This window comes from Pteropus medius, unplaced genomic scaffold, assembly GCF_902729225.1.
Source record: "Pteropus medius unplaced genomic scaffold, Ma_sr-lr_union100, whole genome shotgun sequence".
NCBI classification, from domain to species: Eukaryota; Metazoa; Chordata; class Mammalia; order Chiroptera; family Pteropodidae; genus Pteropus; species Pteropus medius.
This window is the reverse complement of record NW_024351073.1, coordinates 205,483-222,357: the sequence shown is the minus strand read 5'-3', so window position 1 is coordinate 222,357 and position 16,875 is coordinate 205,483. Positions and strand designations below refer to the sequence as shown.

The 16,875-nt window shown below is 39.2% G+C and overlaps 1 protein-coding gene across 7 annotated transcripts in view; it reads left to right on the top strand.

Moving 5' to 3' along the window:
- The window catches only part of GHR (growth hormone receptor), a 216,543-nt gene that overhangs the window by 179,533 nt on the left and 20,135 nt on the right, over nt 1-16,875 (top strand). For all 7 annotated transcript variants that reach the window (XM_039842562.1, XM_039842560.1, XM_039842563.1 and 4 more), the window contains one exon: nt 10,131-10,260. In XM_039842562.1, coding sequence (XP_039698496.1) covers nt 10,131-10,260 — 130 coding nt within the window. The remainder of the gene's footprint in view (nt 1-10,130; nt 10,261-16,875) is intronic.

Genomic DNA, 16,875 nt, shown 5'->3' with positions numbered 1-16,875 from the left:
CACAATGTTCTAATATATTTTATTCATTATAAAACATATATAAAAATATAAATTTTAAGGTCTTGATAAAGTTGAACCAAGCAATATTATGAAAATATTTTAATTTTAGTGTTTGACGGAACAAAATACTTTCTGCAATGTTTGAAATTGACTTATTTTGGAGGGGGAAGTCCTCAGTTTATGTCCATAGTTTATGAAAAGTTTATGAAACACAATTTGAAGTTTTGAGCTATGTTACATTTGCTTCAATATTTGGGTTGAACTATAATCTCAGTCTCATATATGAAAAGGGCCCAATATACACCAAGTTAGAGTTTCAAAAAATGAGTAGTAGTTATAGTGGGTGTCAGTCTATATTTCAAATAGTCTTTACAATAATTTCCCATTTTGGAAGTCAACTTCCTATCAGCTCTAATGTGTTAAAGGAAGAGACAAGTAAAGGTACTACTAACTACCTCCTGGAACTGTGGTCTTCTCACTTTTCCTGCAGGATTTCTCTCCTATCAGGTGTGACATGTAACTCTGACACACAGGCTGACTGAAGTCTCCATATTCAGTATCAGTAAATCTTAATATCTTTTCTATTTTAGATAAACAACACATGCCAATAAAAGTTTTAGTGTTTTCATTCCCCAATGAATCATCTTGTGTGGTCCATTTTGAAGAGAGTGAGTAATCTAGATAATGGTTAGGTCCTCTTGGTGATTATGTAGCTAGCCTGTACTCTTTCTTAATTTCAAATACCCCTGTTGCCAGTATTTACAGCCTGCTGTTGTTAATGTTTTTTTCTGTCCTGTGAATCCTGATGTCACATCGTGTAACATCTCCTCCCAGGCTTGTCTTTTCACTACTGTGCGTGCCCTATCCTCTTATTATCACTGTGCCTCTGATACCCAGAAAAAAAGATTCTGGAAATACATAAAGTGTTGCTCTACCTGCCCAAGAGTCAGTGATTGTACACTTCAACATTGTGGCAGTTCCCTACAATATTTAGCGCACTACTATATATAAGGAAGAACCACGATAAAAAACTTATATGAAGAACCACAACTTCTTCAAGAATCTTTGAGAGCATGCAAGAACTTAATACTTGCGGAAACTTTCACTTTATACAGGTAAACGTAAATCCAATCTCTGTGTTGTTTCATTTTGTTTTCAATTTCCTAGTTAATTGACTATACACTTAAATATCTACTTGTTTACATCTAGTGTAATAAATAGATTGATTATCAGGGAATTCTGAACTCATGACATGACTGAATGTTAGTACTCAAAATAATTTATTTTGGTTTCTTATAAGCTTTCAAAATACCTAATCAGTGACCTGTTTTTCTGTGAACCTGTTTTCAGTGTGAACTCTGTACATGGTCTTAACATCGTCATAAAGTTTAGGACTCAGTATCAAATTAGTTCACTACATAAACATGACACTTGGAAATTTGGTAGGGCCTTAGAGGTTGATAGATCTGAAGTAAGTATATCATCATCATCATCATCATCATCATCATCATCATGTTTAATGACCATGATTTTCACTTCATGGATACAGTGTAACACATAGCCTGGCTTCCTACCAGCTCTGTGACCTGGGAAATTCACTCTTGGACATGATTTTCTTGGACATGATTTTCTCCATCTGTAAAATGAAATGGTGAGCCTAGGTGACTAGCAAGGTCTCTTTCAGCTCGAAGAGTGTGCAACTGCATATAAACTCTTTTCTCTGTGAAATTGCTGAAGTCATGTTCCCAGAATCCTTTCTAGCTCTTCTATGTGTTTATCTATCTTGTGGTTATGGTTAGAAGTGAGCAGAAATACTGACTTGGAAGAGGGTGAGGCAAATGTGACCATGATTTTATTCTTTTTTTCTTGAGAATATTCCATTGGAATGTTGTCCACCAGTGGATAAGTTGATACTCACCAATATGCATCTAACCTCTTAACTCATAATGCCAAATTTAGAAGTATAACATCTATATAATTGATCAACTTCCTAAATTGCACTCTCATTTTTTCTCTCCATTTCCTGTAAGAACTTCTCTATTAAGTGTTCTAGGTCTATTGCAACTCATGCAGGTCTTCCCTTTCTTCAGTTCTATATAGCAACTCCAGTATATCCTAAAATGTTTCATTTTTAGATTATTTCATATGTGTAAATCTTAATTCCCCAACCAGATTGAAAATTTCAGAGGCAGAGACTGTCATTAGTTTCTCATTTCCATGAGAGGATCTGGCACTGTTGTTTAGGGAATTCATATGGTTCTTATTATAAGAATGCTTTTCCTATTTGCTTTATAAAAATGAGGGTAAAGGTGAAGTACAATGCCTTCTCAAATCAGGCACAGGACAGTTAAGCTCTAAGCTCAAGTGTCTGCAAGCTATCTAACAGCTCAGGGAAGCTAATAACTCTCTGAGCCTAATGCCAAAAAATCAACTTTATCATAAAGATAAAACCCAAATAAAACTGAGAGGCAGTGCAGCATATGGAGGAAAAAAGCTTTGAAGTGAAAAAAATTGGGATTCAAGTCTCAGCTTTGCTACTTATTAGTTTGTATTTTGGCTAAAAATTATCTAGCTTTTCTGAAGTTGAATTTCCTATCTGTAAAATGAAGATTATAGTTCTATCATATAACATTCCTTAAAGAAAAGTAATAAAGATGAAATGAGAAAGCACATGGCGGGACTTAGCACTGAGTAGAAGCTCAATCAATGATAGTTAAAAAGGAACTTTCATGCATTGTTTAAGTAAAATGTTTTTGCTTGTATACAGTGAAAATTCAATTGAAATATAATTATTTAATATAAACATAATCAGAGCATCTGTAATTGAGGTATTAAAGTGACACATGCCCATAGAGCAGAGGTTCTTACCGTGGGTGATTTTGTCCCCAGGGTTCATTTGGCAATGTATAGACACATTTTGGTTGTTACAACTAGGGTGCTACTAGCATCTAGGAGGCCTGGAATGATGCTAAACATTCTAGAAGAACGGCCCCCCTCCATAGACACATGAGATCAATGGCTACCTTTCTGGACCACACAGATCTAAATTCTTGCCCCTCAGAATGTGGTCACCAGAGGCAGCAGAAGCAGCATGTAGGAACATGTCAAGTGCAAAATCTCAGGCCTCATGTGCTGAATCTTTATAACGAGATCCCAGGTGATGCCTGCACAACACATTAAAGTTCCAGAAGCATGCCTACAAAAACGTAGATCTCTCCAACAAAGAGCTCCAGAAAGTGTGAATGAATGAAGCTCTATGAGGGCTTAGGAAATTTGTTGCGGGAGAGTGATGCCAAAGATTGGTATGATGTGTTCTGATGAGAAGTTGTAGGTTTCCCACGAAGTTGGCCGTGGCTGTTCTGTTGTGACACAGGGCCATCCTGGAGCCTGGAGTTGGCTCGGCTCCCAGGATCTACAACAAAGAATCTAACACTAACTTCCATGACTTCCACAATGAAGGCAGCTGCATTCTCACCATCATGTACTTGAAACTGCAACTTTAGAACCCCTGAAATGCAGCTGTGAGCATATGTTTCTGCTCCAGACAAGTGGAACTTAAGGCTGATCATTCTGGGGTACCCCAAGAAGATCACCCGCAAGAGGGGCTCGTGCTGTCCACCACACTGCCTCCCCTGAGAGCCCCCACAAACACACTCAACATCCTTATTATATGGGGGTTGGTCCTGTTCTCCCAGGAGATTCAGTGCATGTTGCTTCACCTTGTTAATCCTTACTTGGTTTGTTTCTCAGAGGACTCGGCATTTGAGGGGCCTTTCAATATACGATTTGCTTAAGGAATTCTTTGTACTAATCTAACATAGAAGCTCGTTGTTCTAAGTCAACGATCCTCAACCTTGGCTGCCCATTAGCATCACCTGGGGCATTTTAAAAAGTACATCACCCGAATCTTTTTTTTTTTTTTACTCAATATGTTAAGAATAGTGTTAATTTTTTGGTATAATTGTCATACAACATTTTGTAAGGCATCACCCAATCTAATTAAATTATGTCTCTGGGAGGTAGTTCATTAAAGATCTCTGGATGATTGTAATGTGCAGCCAGAGTTGAGAACCAGCTAGAAAGAGCCCCTAGCTGACAGCGAGGTGCCTTACGTCAGTGCTTTCCAATTTGTAATGTACATATGGATAACCTGAGCTCTTGTTAGAATGCAGATTCTGATTCAGTATATTATGAGGGTAAATAAGCCTAACTTTGGGTACCGATGTGTCCCTGGTGGCATTTGGTCGGTGATTATCGTCATCAAACTGGGTAAAGTTACTCACCTCCTTACTCCTCCTCAAGACCTTGCTCTGTCCCTCCACTTTCAACTCTTAGTAGTCACTACTTTCTCTGATTTCCTAGAGCAATTATCTTTATGTTAACCACTTTTTATTGTTAGCTGCTTCTCATAGGTACTTAGGTTCTCTCCAGTACTAGATTATAGCTCTTCAGAGGTAGAATCCATATGTCATGTTACTTTATTAAATTTCCACTGCACCCAGAAGAGTGCCTTACCCATAATAGGTGCTGCATAAATGCTTCTTGTTAATTGAAACACGGAATGTCTGCTGTGAAAGTCTCTAAAAAAAAATTCAAAAGACTTAAAAATACAAGGTGTTTGTTTTTACTGAGCAGGAAAAAAAGTTTAGACAGGTAAGCAGGTAGAGGAGATTGGGGATTTAGATTTTTATGTTAGCTTTTTTTCCACTCTGGATGAAATAGTTGGCTGGACTATTAGTGAGAGGACCAGAACTCCCTAAATTCCAGTTCAGCACTCTTCCCATTTAACGTGCTTTTTCTGAAAAGATCATTGCCAAGAAGCCTATACAGCTGCTGCGGTGATTCCAGAGTGCTCAGGTCACCAGGGAAAAACATCAAGTAACATTCTAAATGTTCCTGAGAACCTCGTAGAGCCAGCCCTGCAATGTCTTCATGAGATCCTGGGAATCCTCCTCCCTGCACGCGTGTCTTCACAGACTTGCAGCATTCTCTTTTGTTTCTCAGGAACCACAGAGAAAGCCTTTACTTGGAATTAAAAAAATGTTAATACTAATATGAATTAATATTGCAACATCCTCCAGTTATTTAGAACTCAAACTTTGATCGCTGTGACCATCTAGAGCAGAGCCATAGATGAATCACCTCCGAAAAAATGAGGGCAATAGCTGTCACAATATCACCACATACACTTCAGTTGTTTCAACTAGCACCAGCGGACTTATAATTACATGGAAAATTATGGATTTCAGACTTAGTAATGTTTATTATTTGTACTTCCTAGGTGACAACAGTTAAAAAAAAAAAACATGAATAGACAATCACAGCTGACTGCGAGGATGGAAAGAATAACAGCAAACACTTACCCAATGCTTACTCTGTCCTAGGCACTGTTCTAAAAGCTGTACATATATTATTAGCTCATTTAATCTTCACAATGAGCCTATGAGATGACTATGATGACCCCCATTTTACAGAGGAGGAAACTGAAGAGGTTCAGTATGTTGCCCAAGATTACACAGATTGTAAATGATGGAGGTGGGGTTGGAACCCAGGAGTCTGGCTCTGGAATCTACGCCCTCAGTCACTACTCAGTATTATCAAAATTTCTTTCCCAGTAACTTCCATCAATTGTCAAGGCAACTCTCGAGATGAAGAATTACTATTACTATAAACTGTGTCATTCCAGGGGAAGAATTATTTAATTAATTAATACTTGTGAATTAAACAAAGCTGAAGTGGGAGCATGCATATCACCAACAAAAGAGTGATGCTACTTAGCATAGGGGCAAGAAGAGGCCAGGCTCCTCCAGCAGCCCTATTTGTAGTTTCACCATCATTCAATATGATAATCCCTGATCCCTAGGCAAAGCCATTAAAAGGGTCGTATGACATTTGACAGACTTTGCTAATGATTCAAAAAAATCTTAAAATATGTTTTGGGTAAAAGAATTTCAAGAGTAAGTTTCAGTTACCTAGAAAATGTAGTTCTGTTGATCACCTCATGTTCTGTGCCAGATAAATGAAATGTTCTTGCTTTGCTTTGAGGGAATTGCAGACCAACATTCACGTTGATTTTTAACTTTCACAGAGGCAAAATAGCTTTCCATGCAATGTTTTTCAAACTGAAACTGGTGACTCGTTAGTAGATCAATTTGCCAGGTTGTGAGTGGCATTATTTATAAATGGAAATAGAACAGATCAGAGTTCATTGCAGGTATTGAGTTCATATATTTTGAGATTTTATATATTTTATATATATATATGTTTATATATATATATTTACATATATATATTTATATCACATAAATATGTGCATTCTGGGTCATGATGTAAAATAATATTTCTTCCTGAGGGTCACTTTCAAAGACTTTGAAATCTACGAGTATAGCGTTTTAGATGACAGACTCTGAAGCAAAACTACCTGGCTGGAATCAGGGCTCTGCCACTTAATAACCAAGTGACTTTGGGCATGTTATTTTACTTCTCTATGCCTCAGTTTTCTCACCTGTACAATGGTGAGAATAACGACAAGAATACGGTATCTACTTCATTCTGTAGGTGTGAAGATTAAAGGAGTTAATACATATCATGTGCAGGACGCTGACTGGCCCGTGGTAACTCCAAGAAGTCTTAGTTGCTATTACCATATTGTTATTCCCCTTCCATCCTGTTTTTGCTTAAGAAGAGGACTTGAAAAAGCAACCGTGTTGAAATGCAGTGACCTCTTTCCATCATGTCAGAATTACATCTTTTTCTCTCGTAAAAACTTCCAGGATCGTGAACAATCTGTTCCATACTATTGCTTTACCTAAATACAGAGGCTGTATATAAAGACGTTCTTAAATCACTGATACATTTAGGCTAATCAGTCACCCAAAGGTTTTATCCAAAGCCTGTACAGGCGAAGTCCAGGAAGGGACTAACTGCTGGGATCACCCTCTCTTGTTTATTATTTGTGGAAGGAACATTCGTTTCACCATACTTGGCCTGGACTGGTGTGCTTGTGCAATCTTCAGAACATATGAAAGCTATTTCAGTTGACAGCAAGTATTTCCTCACTTTGGCTTATGTTCAGCAATAACCATTCTTTATTCACATCAGGGTGACTGGGCCTGCTGTGACTATTCTTCTTTTCTAAAACTGATCCTTGATTGACTGCATATGCAGATTCTTAGCAGAACCCAGATCCACCAAAAAGTAGCTAAAAGTCCTTTGGTCTTATGAGCCTTCTGCCTTTTTCTCATGACAATATTTTCCCTTTCTTTTTTTTATGCACATATAATCACGCATTCTAGCTTGGTCTTATCATTTCTTTCATATTTTAGGATTAAAATCATGTTTGAAGTTCATTTATCTATTCTATAAAATTGCTTTTTTCAGTGTGTCTTTACAAGTTTTAATTCTTTATCATATTAAGAATTATCGTTTTGTTTTCTTCCTTTCTTTATTGTTTGTCTGTTGCTACCCAGCTTGAAAGGAAGTTCTCAACTGATAGTTTTCAGTTACCCTTTAGTCAGAGGGCAAGGTTTTCCCTTCAAGCTCCTCCCCACACACGAGGTGTTAAGTCCTCAGCCTCTGCTCCAGGGTTACAACCAATGTCCAGAACTGTCGACCGCAGATGGTCCACAAGACATGCATGGTGCAGTGCACATGCAAGGGCAGGTGGCCGCTGCGTGCCTTTCACCCCACAACCCAGAGCTCTTTCCCTTCAAAGACTTCTTTCCCTCCATCCTCCCCCTCCCACTTCAATTGCTCCTCTTCTTCCTTCTCCACTAACCAAATGGCTTTGAGAAGATCAAAGCTAAATAGTATCACAGCCAGGACTAGAACACAAACCTCTTAATTTGTAATCCAGTACGTTCCCTCTTCCTACCTTCTGTGCGGAAGGACCGTTAGAAGGAAAGTCTCTCCTTAAACCTGCAGGCATTAAAATAGTTGTGGTTTCAGGTTTTATTAATCACTGGTTTACCAGAAAGATGAAAAAATACTGTTTTCAGTGCTTCGGATAATAGAAAAAGGATTTTTTCCAGGTGCTCTACCATATAATAGGTGCTGCCTAATGAAACACACACCTTTTTCACTGTGTTCGTTTGTAACAAATCATGCAGGCTCCTACACTTCCTTGCTCCAAGACGAGTTCTTAAATACTGGCACCTGCAGAGGGCTGACTGTCCGTACCCAGGCGGACCCCACTCCGGCCCCCTAACTCTTGTAAATGTCTTAATTCATACAGGAAAAGAAATGTTTCTTACAATAGTACGACCGTGGAGTTTATTAAGAAAAAATTCTGCCACCCCCAATACATGCTCCCAGGGCAAAGGACCTATCTGCAACTCAAGATTTCCTGAAGATTTATCTGACCAGACTATTCAGGGCCATTGAGGTTCTAAAACAAGGACACGTCGAGGTTGTAAAGCAAGCCCGAGCTGCTTTTCCACGTTAATCTGGGTATTAGCGAAAGGAAGATGGAGCCTATTTTCCGGTCCTATCATTTCTCCTCACCTTGCTTATTTTTCTGCATGAGATCTCCCTCCCACAGACCCCCACTGGAATGGAAACTCCATGAGGACCAGGACAGTATCAGTTTTGTTTCCTGTTCTGTTCTTGGAACAGGGCTTGGCACAAAATAAATGTTTTAATAAGTGTTTGTTGAGTGGATGACTGAACTATAGACTTGTTTAGAAAGTTTATAACGTGCCATTCCTTATGAGTTTGTTGACAGGAAAAAAGAGACATGTTTCAGCTCAGAACACCAGATATATACCCAGAACTTGGAATCAGGAGTTTTTATATGTTCATTTGTATACTATTTATTTTTAAATTAAGTTTTAAAGTATTTAGAAAGATACTTTAAGGTTGAGAGCCTCTCTGTTGCCCAAGCATGAGAGTTTTAGGTCAGAGAAAAAATATATTAAGTTTGCAGTTGAATTGAAGACTAATCAGATAAGGAGCCAAGAAAAGGAAGGAAGGAAGAAAGGAAGAAAAGGAAGGAAGGAAGGAAGGAAGGAAGGAAGGAAGGAAGGAAGGAAGGAAGGAAGGAAGGAAGGAAGGAAGGAAGAAGAAGGAAGGAAGGAAGGAAAGGAAAGAGAAAGAAAGAAAAGAAAGAAAAAGAAAAAGAAACTCTACCATCTCCAAAATGGCCATGGAAGTCAGAACAATGAAAACCAATATACAAATACAAAAATCTGTTTTGCCGTAGACTTGTCTGTTGCACACCCGTAGCTGCAGATTTCATAGATGCAGAGGAGTTTGAGCTAATATCCTAACATGTAGGAGGCATTCTCCACTTTCCAAATGAGAATTGACACAGGTGTATACTTAAGTTGTTTACAGTCAACATCTTTTAAATGAGTTTACTGGCTGAATCTTTAAAAAGAATGCAACATAAGTGACTTTTATCAAAAATCTATAAAAAGAGAAAAGGCTTTATGGTGCATTCTGTGGTCCCTATACCAGATCCCTTTGGCCCACCTGATGTCAGCACAGCCATCAATAGTAGACTGTTGTCACCACTGCACATTGCTGGGCATACTTCAGGTGTCTGCCTAGGTTTCTCAGAAATTAAGTAAGGACCTTCAGTGCATGTTCAGGTTCAGCCTAGAAGTTCATGGGCATTAATACCTTCAGAGCAACCCCTCAACAAGTGGATGACAGGAGTTGGTAAACACCCGGCCTTCCATCTTTGTCTAGGACACTGATAAGGCACACTCTACACAGGTTCTCAAAGGAGATTCTGTGGGGTTGGGCCCTAGCTGGCCACTATGGTAGCCAGCTGAATAATACGTACCTTATTAGCTGTTCTCTCTCCCCTTCCCTCAACCTTTTCCCTTGCATCTTGTTCCTGGGGTCACCTACCGAATAAACTACCTGTACCCAAATCCTCATCTCTAGCTTTGGTTTCATAAACAGGCCCTAAGAAATAATGTTTGAAATAAAGATAGAATGGTTTGTCCCTGGAATCAAGGGCTGACAGAGAAATAACTGACAAGCAACAAGCTCTAAAACTGTGATTTAGGAAAATAGCATTTCTGGGAGAAGTGATTCTTCTCTACCATTTTAAATATGAGTTTTATTAAGACCATACATTACCCTCCCAATTTCATGCCTTGCCTTTTCTCTTTATTCTGCAGATTCTTCCGGGACACCTAAATTCACCAAGTGCCGTTCACCTGAACTAGAGACTTTTTCATGCTACTGGACGGATGGGGTTCATCACAGTTTGAAGAGTCCAGGATTGGTACAGCTGTTCTATATTAGAAGGTGCAGCCTTCACGCCTTTCTGACTTTTCTCTCCATAAATTTTCTGATTAAAGTATACTGAGTCGCATGCAGTAGCAGGAATAGAAATGATTTATTTCGATGACATAAATGTATTCATTCATCCATTTATTCAAAAAAAATATGAGCAAAACCCTTACTATGTGTTGAGTACTATTTTAGGCACTGGAGATACCACAGTGATTCCAAAAAGATAAAGTCCTTGATCTTGTGGAGATTTGTTTCCAGTAGGGAAAGATAGACCATAAAAGAATAAAAAATAAAACATCAGCTGGTAATATGGTTTATTAAAAAAAGTAAAGCCAGAAAGACAATAGTTTCAGCACTGTTTGTGAGTCGATGTTCGTGAGACTGTCTGAAGGTGAGTATGTGAAAGTATGGATGCAAGTGTGAATATCGGAGTGTGTGAGAGAGTGAGTGTTTGAACGTGTGGGTGAGTGTGCATGAGTGTGGGTATGGGGAGCTTGGGTGATATTTTAAGTGAGGAGGTTATAGGAGGCCTCTCTAATGTGGTGCCTCATAGCAGAGACATAATGAACTGAGTCTGTGGGCAAAAGGCTGTCCAGGCAGAGAAAATTGCAGGTACAAAGGCCCTGAGGCCAACTGGGCAGGTCCACAGAAAGCAGGAGGCCAGCATGGATGGTGCAGGGAGAGAGATGGGAAGAGTAATATGAGAAGTGGTCAGAGAGTTAGCCAGGCCAGACTGTGACAAGCACTGGAGGCCATGGCAGGGCTTTGTATTTTACATTCTCTATGGGGGGAAGCCATAGGAGATTTTTGAAAAGATGTATGTTTTAAAAGACTAAGTTTTGGTTTCTATGTAGAAAATAGACTATACTCCTGTTGAATTAGTTGTATTCAATAAGGGACTGTAATATTTTCCTATTCCATTTTTACCAGCAGACCTTTAAAATAATAGGAAGAGTGAAACAAAGATCTCTCAATATAGTCACCACTCAAGTTGTTTATTTCTTACCCCTCACCTGGCATTATTTCCATTTCTGTTTACTCTTATCTTGTACCTTTGTGCTTTTTAAAATTTTAGACTCAAACACTCTATCAACTGCTCTTTTCCACTCAACCCCCAAGGAAGACCTAAGCAAGATGCAAGGTTAGTGGGGACCCGTTCTCCAAGGCTGTTCTTCAGTCTGTGGAAGATGCTGTCTACCCCACAGAGGAGCTGGGAAAAGAGGGAAGATGCAGAGAGCAGTTAAGGACATGAGCTCAGAGCCAGCAAACCTGCATTTCAGCCTGGCTCTGGCACTCACTCACCAAGTAATGCTGTGCAAATTAGTCAGCCTGTCCATAACTCAGCTGCCTCATATGCAAAATGGAATTAATAGATCTTGCCCCATGGCTTCTAATGAGGATTTTATTAGCTAATACATGAAAAGCACTAAGCATGGTGCTTGGCACATAGTAAGTACTCAATAAATGGTAGCTGCTATTTTTATTATTGGCAGTTTAATGATAACTTAAAATAATGATAGAGAATTTCAATTCCTGGGCTACAAATTGATTTTGATTCTTTACTGTTTGTGATTATTAGTATCCTATAAGAACATTTTTAATGCAGAGCTGGGTGCTTAATTTAGAAATAAGATATACTTTGAGTTAGCAACCAGGACTGGCCTTACCTACCGTCCCAGTGTGAGAGAGGCCTCTTGGATGTACCCCAAAGGGCACACAGAGATGAGATAGTTGGGTACCAAATGCATTTTTTTTTTCATTAATGCTGACGTTATAGAGCGATAAGGGTCAGCAAACAAAGCTGATTTGTTTTTTGGACAGGAAGCTAAAATATTTGGTAACATTTTTTAATATCGATTGAATTGATTGTTAAATGAAGAAGAGGGATTTCGTAGGTTTAACTTTTGTACTTTTGCTTCAGCAACTTAGAGAGCCAGCTCAATCAACACAAAATAAGTTATCTGCATAGCCACAGTTAACTAAACTGAAGAGAGAAATAGCAGAATTGGGCCTACTTTATAAAAATAGGTTTACCCTAATATTCACCAAATTTGAACCTGAGCAAAAAAGATAAATCCACAGATGTGGACCTTTCACAAATACATGTTTATCCCTTACCCTCGTGAGTCAGGGCCACATACCTTTGCCATTGGGCCTCCTCTGCACAGCCCAGGCCTGTCAGCATCCTTATTCCAAGCTTCAGCTCTGCACCAACGGAGATGCCACTGAAAGTGTGACCAGGTAAAGTGAAAATCTTGGACATATTCAGAAGGATGTCAGTAGTTTGGGCCCTAGTGAAGTTTGGGGTCCCAGGGGGAAAAATTGTCACATCCTCAAACCCCCAAGGTATAACCTCATGATTACTGCAGATCCAAATGGACAAAATTAGGGTTTTGTGGTTTTTTTTCTATAGAAATATAATTATTTTGAGTATCTTAGCCAAAACAGCATAAGCTCCTGCAGTTTGTCTGGAAACGATAGAATCGAAGGGGTTAGAAGTAGCGGCACTCGGCTACACCGAGTAACGTACAAGTGCGTTAGACTTCACACTGTCCCCTTACACAAAAAGGGGAGCACCAAAGTACTTTCTGACTCCTGTCACTGTTTCTTAGAATTCAGTTCCCAGGAACTACAGAATCATGACTCTCCCCATCCCTGACTCACAAAGGAAACTGTGACATAATTTCACTCAGACTCAGAGCAGTGGAGGCAGGAGGAGCAGAGAAGGGGCCGATGCACCTGGTTTTCTGTTCACAGGCCAGGCTTTGGTCACTAAAGCACAAGGGATCCTAAACACATTGGCCTGTCAATAGGACAGACCCAGAAGCAGCTGCGCGCTTGGCCATCGCTGCTGCCAGCTAAGTAGGTGGCAGGAGAGGCAACCGTTTCAGAGCAGTCTCTGCCACCGTATGACGGTGACCGTGCCAAATTCAGCATCTGAACTTGTAGGGGGCTCCATGTGAATGCAAATCACAGGCATCGCAAAAGGCAGCTCTGGGAGCCTGTCAGAGATGCTTTGCTCTTAGCTACTTGCCTGCAAATGTCTCGTTTTCAAAGGAAGTGAGTGTGTGAAGACTTAGTCCCTAAGTTGTATTCCTCCCACACACACCTCTGCCATTCTCCAACTTTCCCCCCTCGACAAATTATCCAGGACTTTTCAAAAAAAAAAATTTTTTTCATACCACGTTGTGGGGGAATTTAGAAAGGAGAAACTACATTTTTACTTTCTTTTCTTTTTACGAGAAATTTTTAAACCTAAAACACATGATCTATACGTTATGAAAACAGTTGTCCTTAAAATATAAATGATGTTTTATTTTTATTTCTTTTTTAATTGGTTACCTATAGATGGAAAACATTTCTTCTGCTTTTTTTTCTTATTTTTATTGATTATCTCTTTCTACAGTTCTCACTCCACCTATTTCACAAGATAGACTAGAATCTGACCGAGAGCGCTTAACTTTGGGGAATAAGAGAAGGAGAGAGTAGCTTCTGTAAATTGGCTTTGGTTATCTGTGTAGAAACTCAACATAGTGAAGGCAGGCAACAGAGTATCTGTTTTGTGAGTCAATTTGTTTTTTGTTGTTGTTATTGTTGTTGCTGTTTTTGGTCTAAATTTAATAGTTTAAAAATAAATGTTAGACATTTATTTAAAATAGAATTCAACTTTGGTTAATGATGGAGAGGGTCGTGAGTTGTGTTTTGAACCAGCTCTTCCTGATCCATCATGCTTAAGGTAAGTGATTTTAGCTGTTTGTTCTTTAGAACTAATAGATTTGAGATAATCTAAACAGAGTTTTTTAATACAGTCTCCATAGGAGACAGGGTGCTGACATGCCCAAGTTGAGACACTGTGTTAAACACACAGGGCTAACCTCCCTATGACAAATCCAGACCTGCGAATCACTGGCCTACATCTTTAGGACATTTAATACTTACTTTAATACTATCAGTTATGCTAAAAACATTTGATATCCCCTCTACTATTACATGGAAGCCTCATTCCCTAGGCAATCTTGTTAGACCATTTTGCGCACTATCTTTTTAAACTCTTTAATATACTCTTATTTACTTTAAAACTCAAAATAAGCTATACTATAGTTCAATGGCCCACCTATCCCTTATTTTTAAAAATCTTTTCTCTACTATAAATGCACATACATACACCATTTATTCTTGCTTCTACCCTCTACCCTCATTTTTCTCATCAAGGATGACTCTTCCTCTCATCCAAAGGTATGCGACTTTTAAGAATCTCAACCAAAATTTAGGCAACAGTCGTCGTCTCAGACCTTGGTGTTTCTGGCACTTTAATTCCAAGTTCTTTCCAACAGCTGATAAGCAGCTGTCCCAAGGACCTCCTGAAATTGCACAAGTTTCTTCTTACTGCCAAACAGACCAGCCTGAAAAATAGCTGGAAAGAAGGAAACGTGTGTCTTCTCCCAACTCCTCACCCCTTCCTTTCAGTCCCCGCCTTCCCCACAGCCTGCGGTGTCCTTGTTGCCAGCACCCATCCCCCAGGGGGATGCTCACAGACCTCTAATCTGGCCTGCCAGCTCCCTACACAAGGTCATTCCTGCTGCCTTTCTCCTCTGCCACAGATTACCTGGTTTATGTTTTCTTGACTTATAAACCCTCTTCTCAACTGAAAGTCTAGTGAATAATAAATGAGTAATGAATTATCCCACCCAAGTAGCAATTCTAATTTAAGAAAGTTTTTCCCAATTCTTCCATTGCCTCCCACTCCCCTTGCCACATTCATGCTCATACTTCCTTACCTCAATGCCTTTGACTGCTCTGTTCCCTCTTTTCCTTTCCCTGTTGCCATCTATTAAACTTTCACCCATCCTTCAGGATTGCTAGAAACACCACCTTCACCTCAAAGCCTTCCATGGACAGTCAGAGCAATCATTTCCTCTTCTGAACTCTTAGGGAGCCTAATGAGCACTATCTGTGAGCACTTCCCCATACAGCTTTGTAATATAGTTTTTAAATAATGTCCCTGAAGCAGAAGTAATTCCTTAGACACACATGAATCCCCCATAATGCCCAGCACAGTGTTTTATTTATAATCGATGCTTATTAAATATCAATGGAATGCATGCAAGAGACCAAAAATTTATGGGTCGTCTTCTAGTCTGGAGGTAGGGATCAAATCTTATTAATTATATCCACACAGTGCTAATGCTGGATATAATGCTTATATAGTGCTTGCATAGTAACTCCCAAAGATGGCTTGCTGAATTCAGTCAGTCAGTCGGGCAGATGGGACTTTGGAGAGCTATTTCACATTCTATCACGTTTGCTCTGCTCCTGCTGGTGGGGAATTTGAGTCTGGACAATCTTTTGATTGCTCTGCATTTTTGTTCAAGTCCCCATGGCAGCAGACCAGGGAATTTCCTTTCCCAGAACTCTGACTTCCTTCCACGGTGAACTTCCTGGCATCCCTTTTCTATGTAATACATATCCTGCTGTTGTTTTAAGTCATCTGAACAAATGATGCTTTCTGTAGAGTGGGATAGAGATGAATATGGTGGAACATAAATGTGAAGATGCAGCTTCTCTGATTTATTCGGTGTTCTCCATGTGTCCATCTATCTTCCGTAATTTGTTTTGTTTGTTTGAATTTGTCTGATCTAAGACATAGGAAAAGAGGAACTCATTCTTTGTAGAGAAAACAAAAAAAGAAACTCATAAGCAAACATGTTGATTCAATTCAGCCCATGTTTGTTTTCTCTTTTTTTATGTGTATGTGTATATATATATATACATGTGTGTATGTGTGTGTGTGTGTGTGTGTGTGTGTATGTATTATAGTTGGATGTCCATTCTTAGTTACAAAATAGAAAAGAAAAATGTTTTCTGAGTTTGGAAAGATTTTTTAATTTCTGGATTCATGCCTTTTATTTCTTTTAGGTGTATGGGAGAAAAGGCTAGGATTCCCATGTTTCATAAGTATCACCTGAGTGTCCAGCATGTTAGAAATATTCCCATGGCTCTCCACAAGATTAAGGAAAAAATCAGAAGTATGGAAAGGAGTCCAAGACATAGAGAAAACTCTGCCAGGCATAGGACAGCTATGGCATGAGGGACACAAGATACAATGGTTCAGTAGGGTGGTAGCTGATTTTCCACCTCAAGGCCACCTTGGTGTCACTCAGCCTGGAGAACACCATCAGTGGGCCTTGATTCCTTACACCATGAATTAGGGAAAAATACTCAGGTCTAAAGACTCACAGTTCTCTGGAAATCTCTATAGTTTGGGAGTTGACTGCCTGCCATGTTTTAATGAAAGACATTTTTAAACCTCCCTACGCCTCAGAACCCTTATCTGTAGAATGGGGATAATAAAGTTCCTACCAATAAATCACTGAGTTTAGGAGCTGGCGCATTATATGCAGTCAATGAACAGATGGTTTTACTATAAGCAGAAGTAACAAATGCCTCCCTATCTGTCTGCAGATACTGATGATACGTACAGAATTAATACTTCTTAGAGATGACACCACTAAAATACTTGCTCATAAATATTTGTGTTCCAATTTATTGACTCTGACTGTCAAGCACCTCACTTTCACTTAAGCTATAGCATAGTTTTTGGAACAATTCATCTTTTTTTCCCTCCAT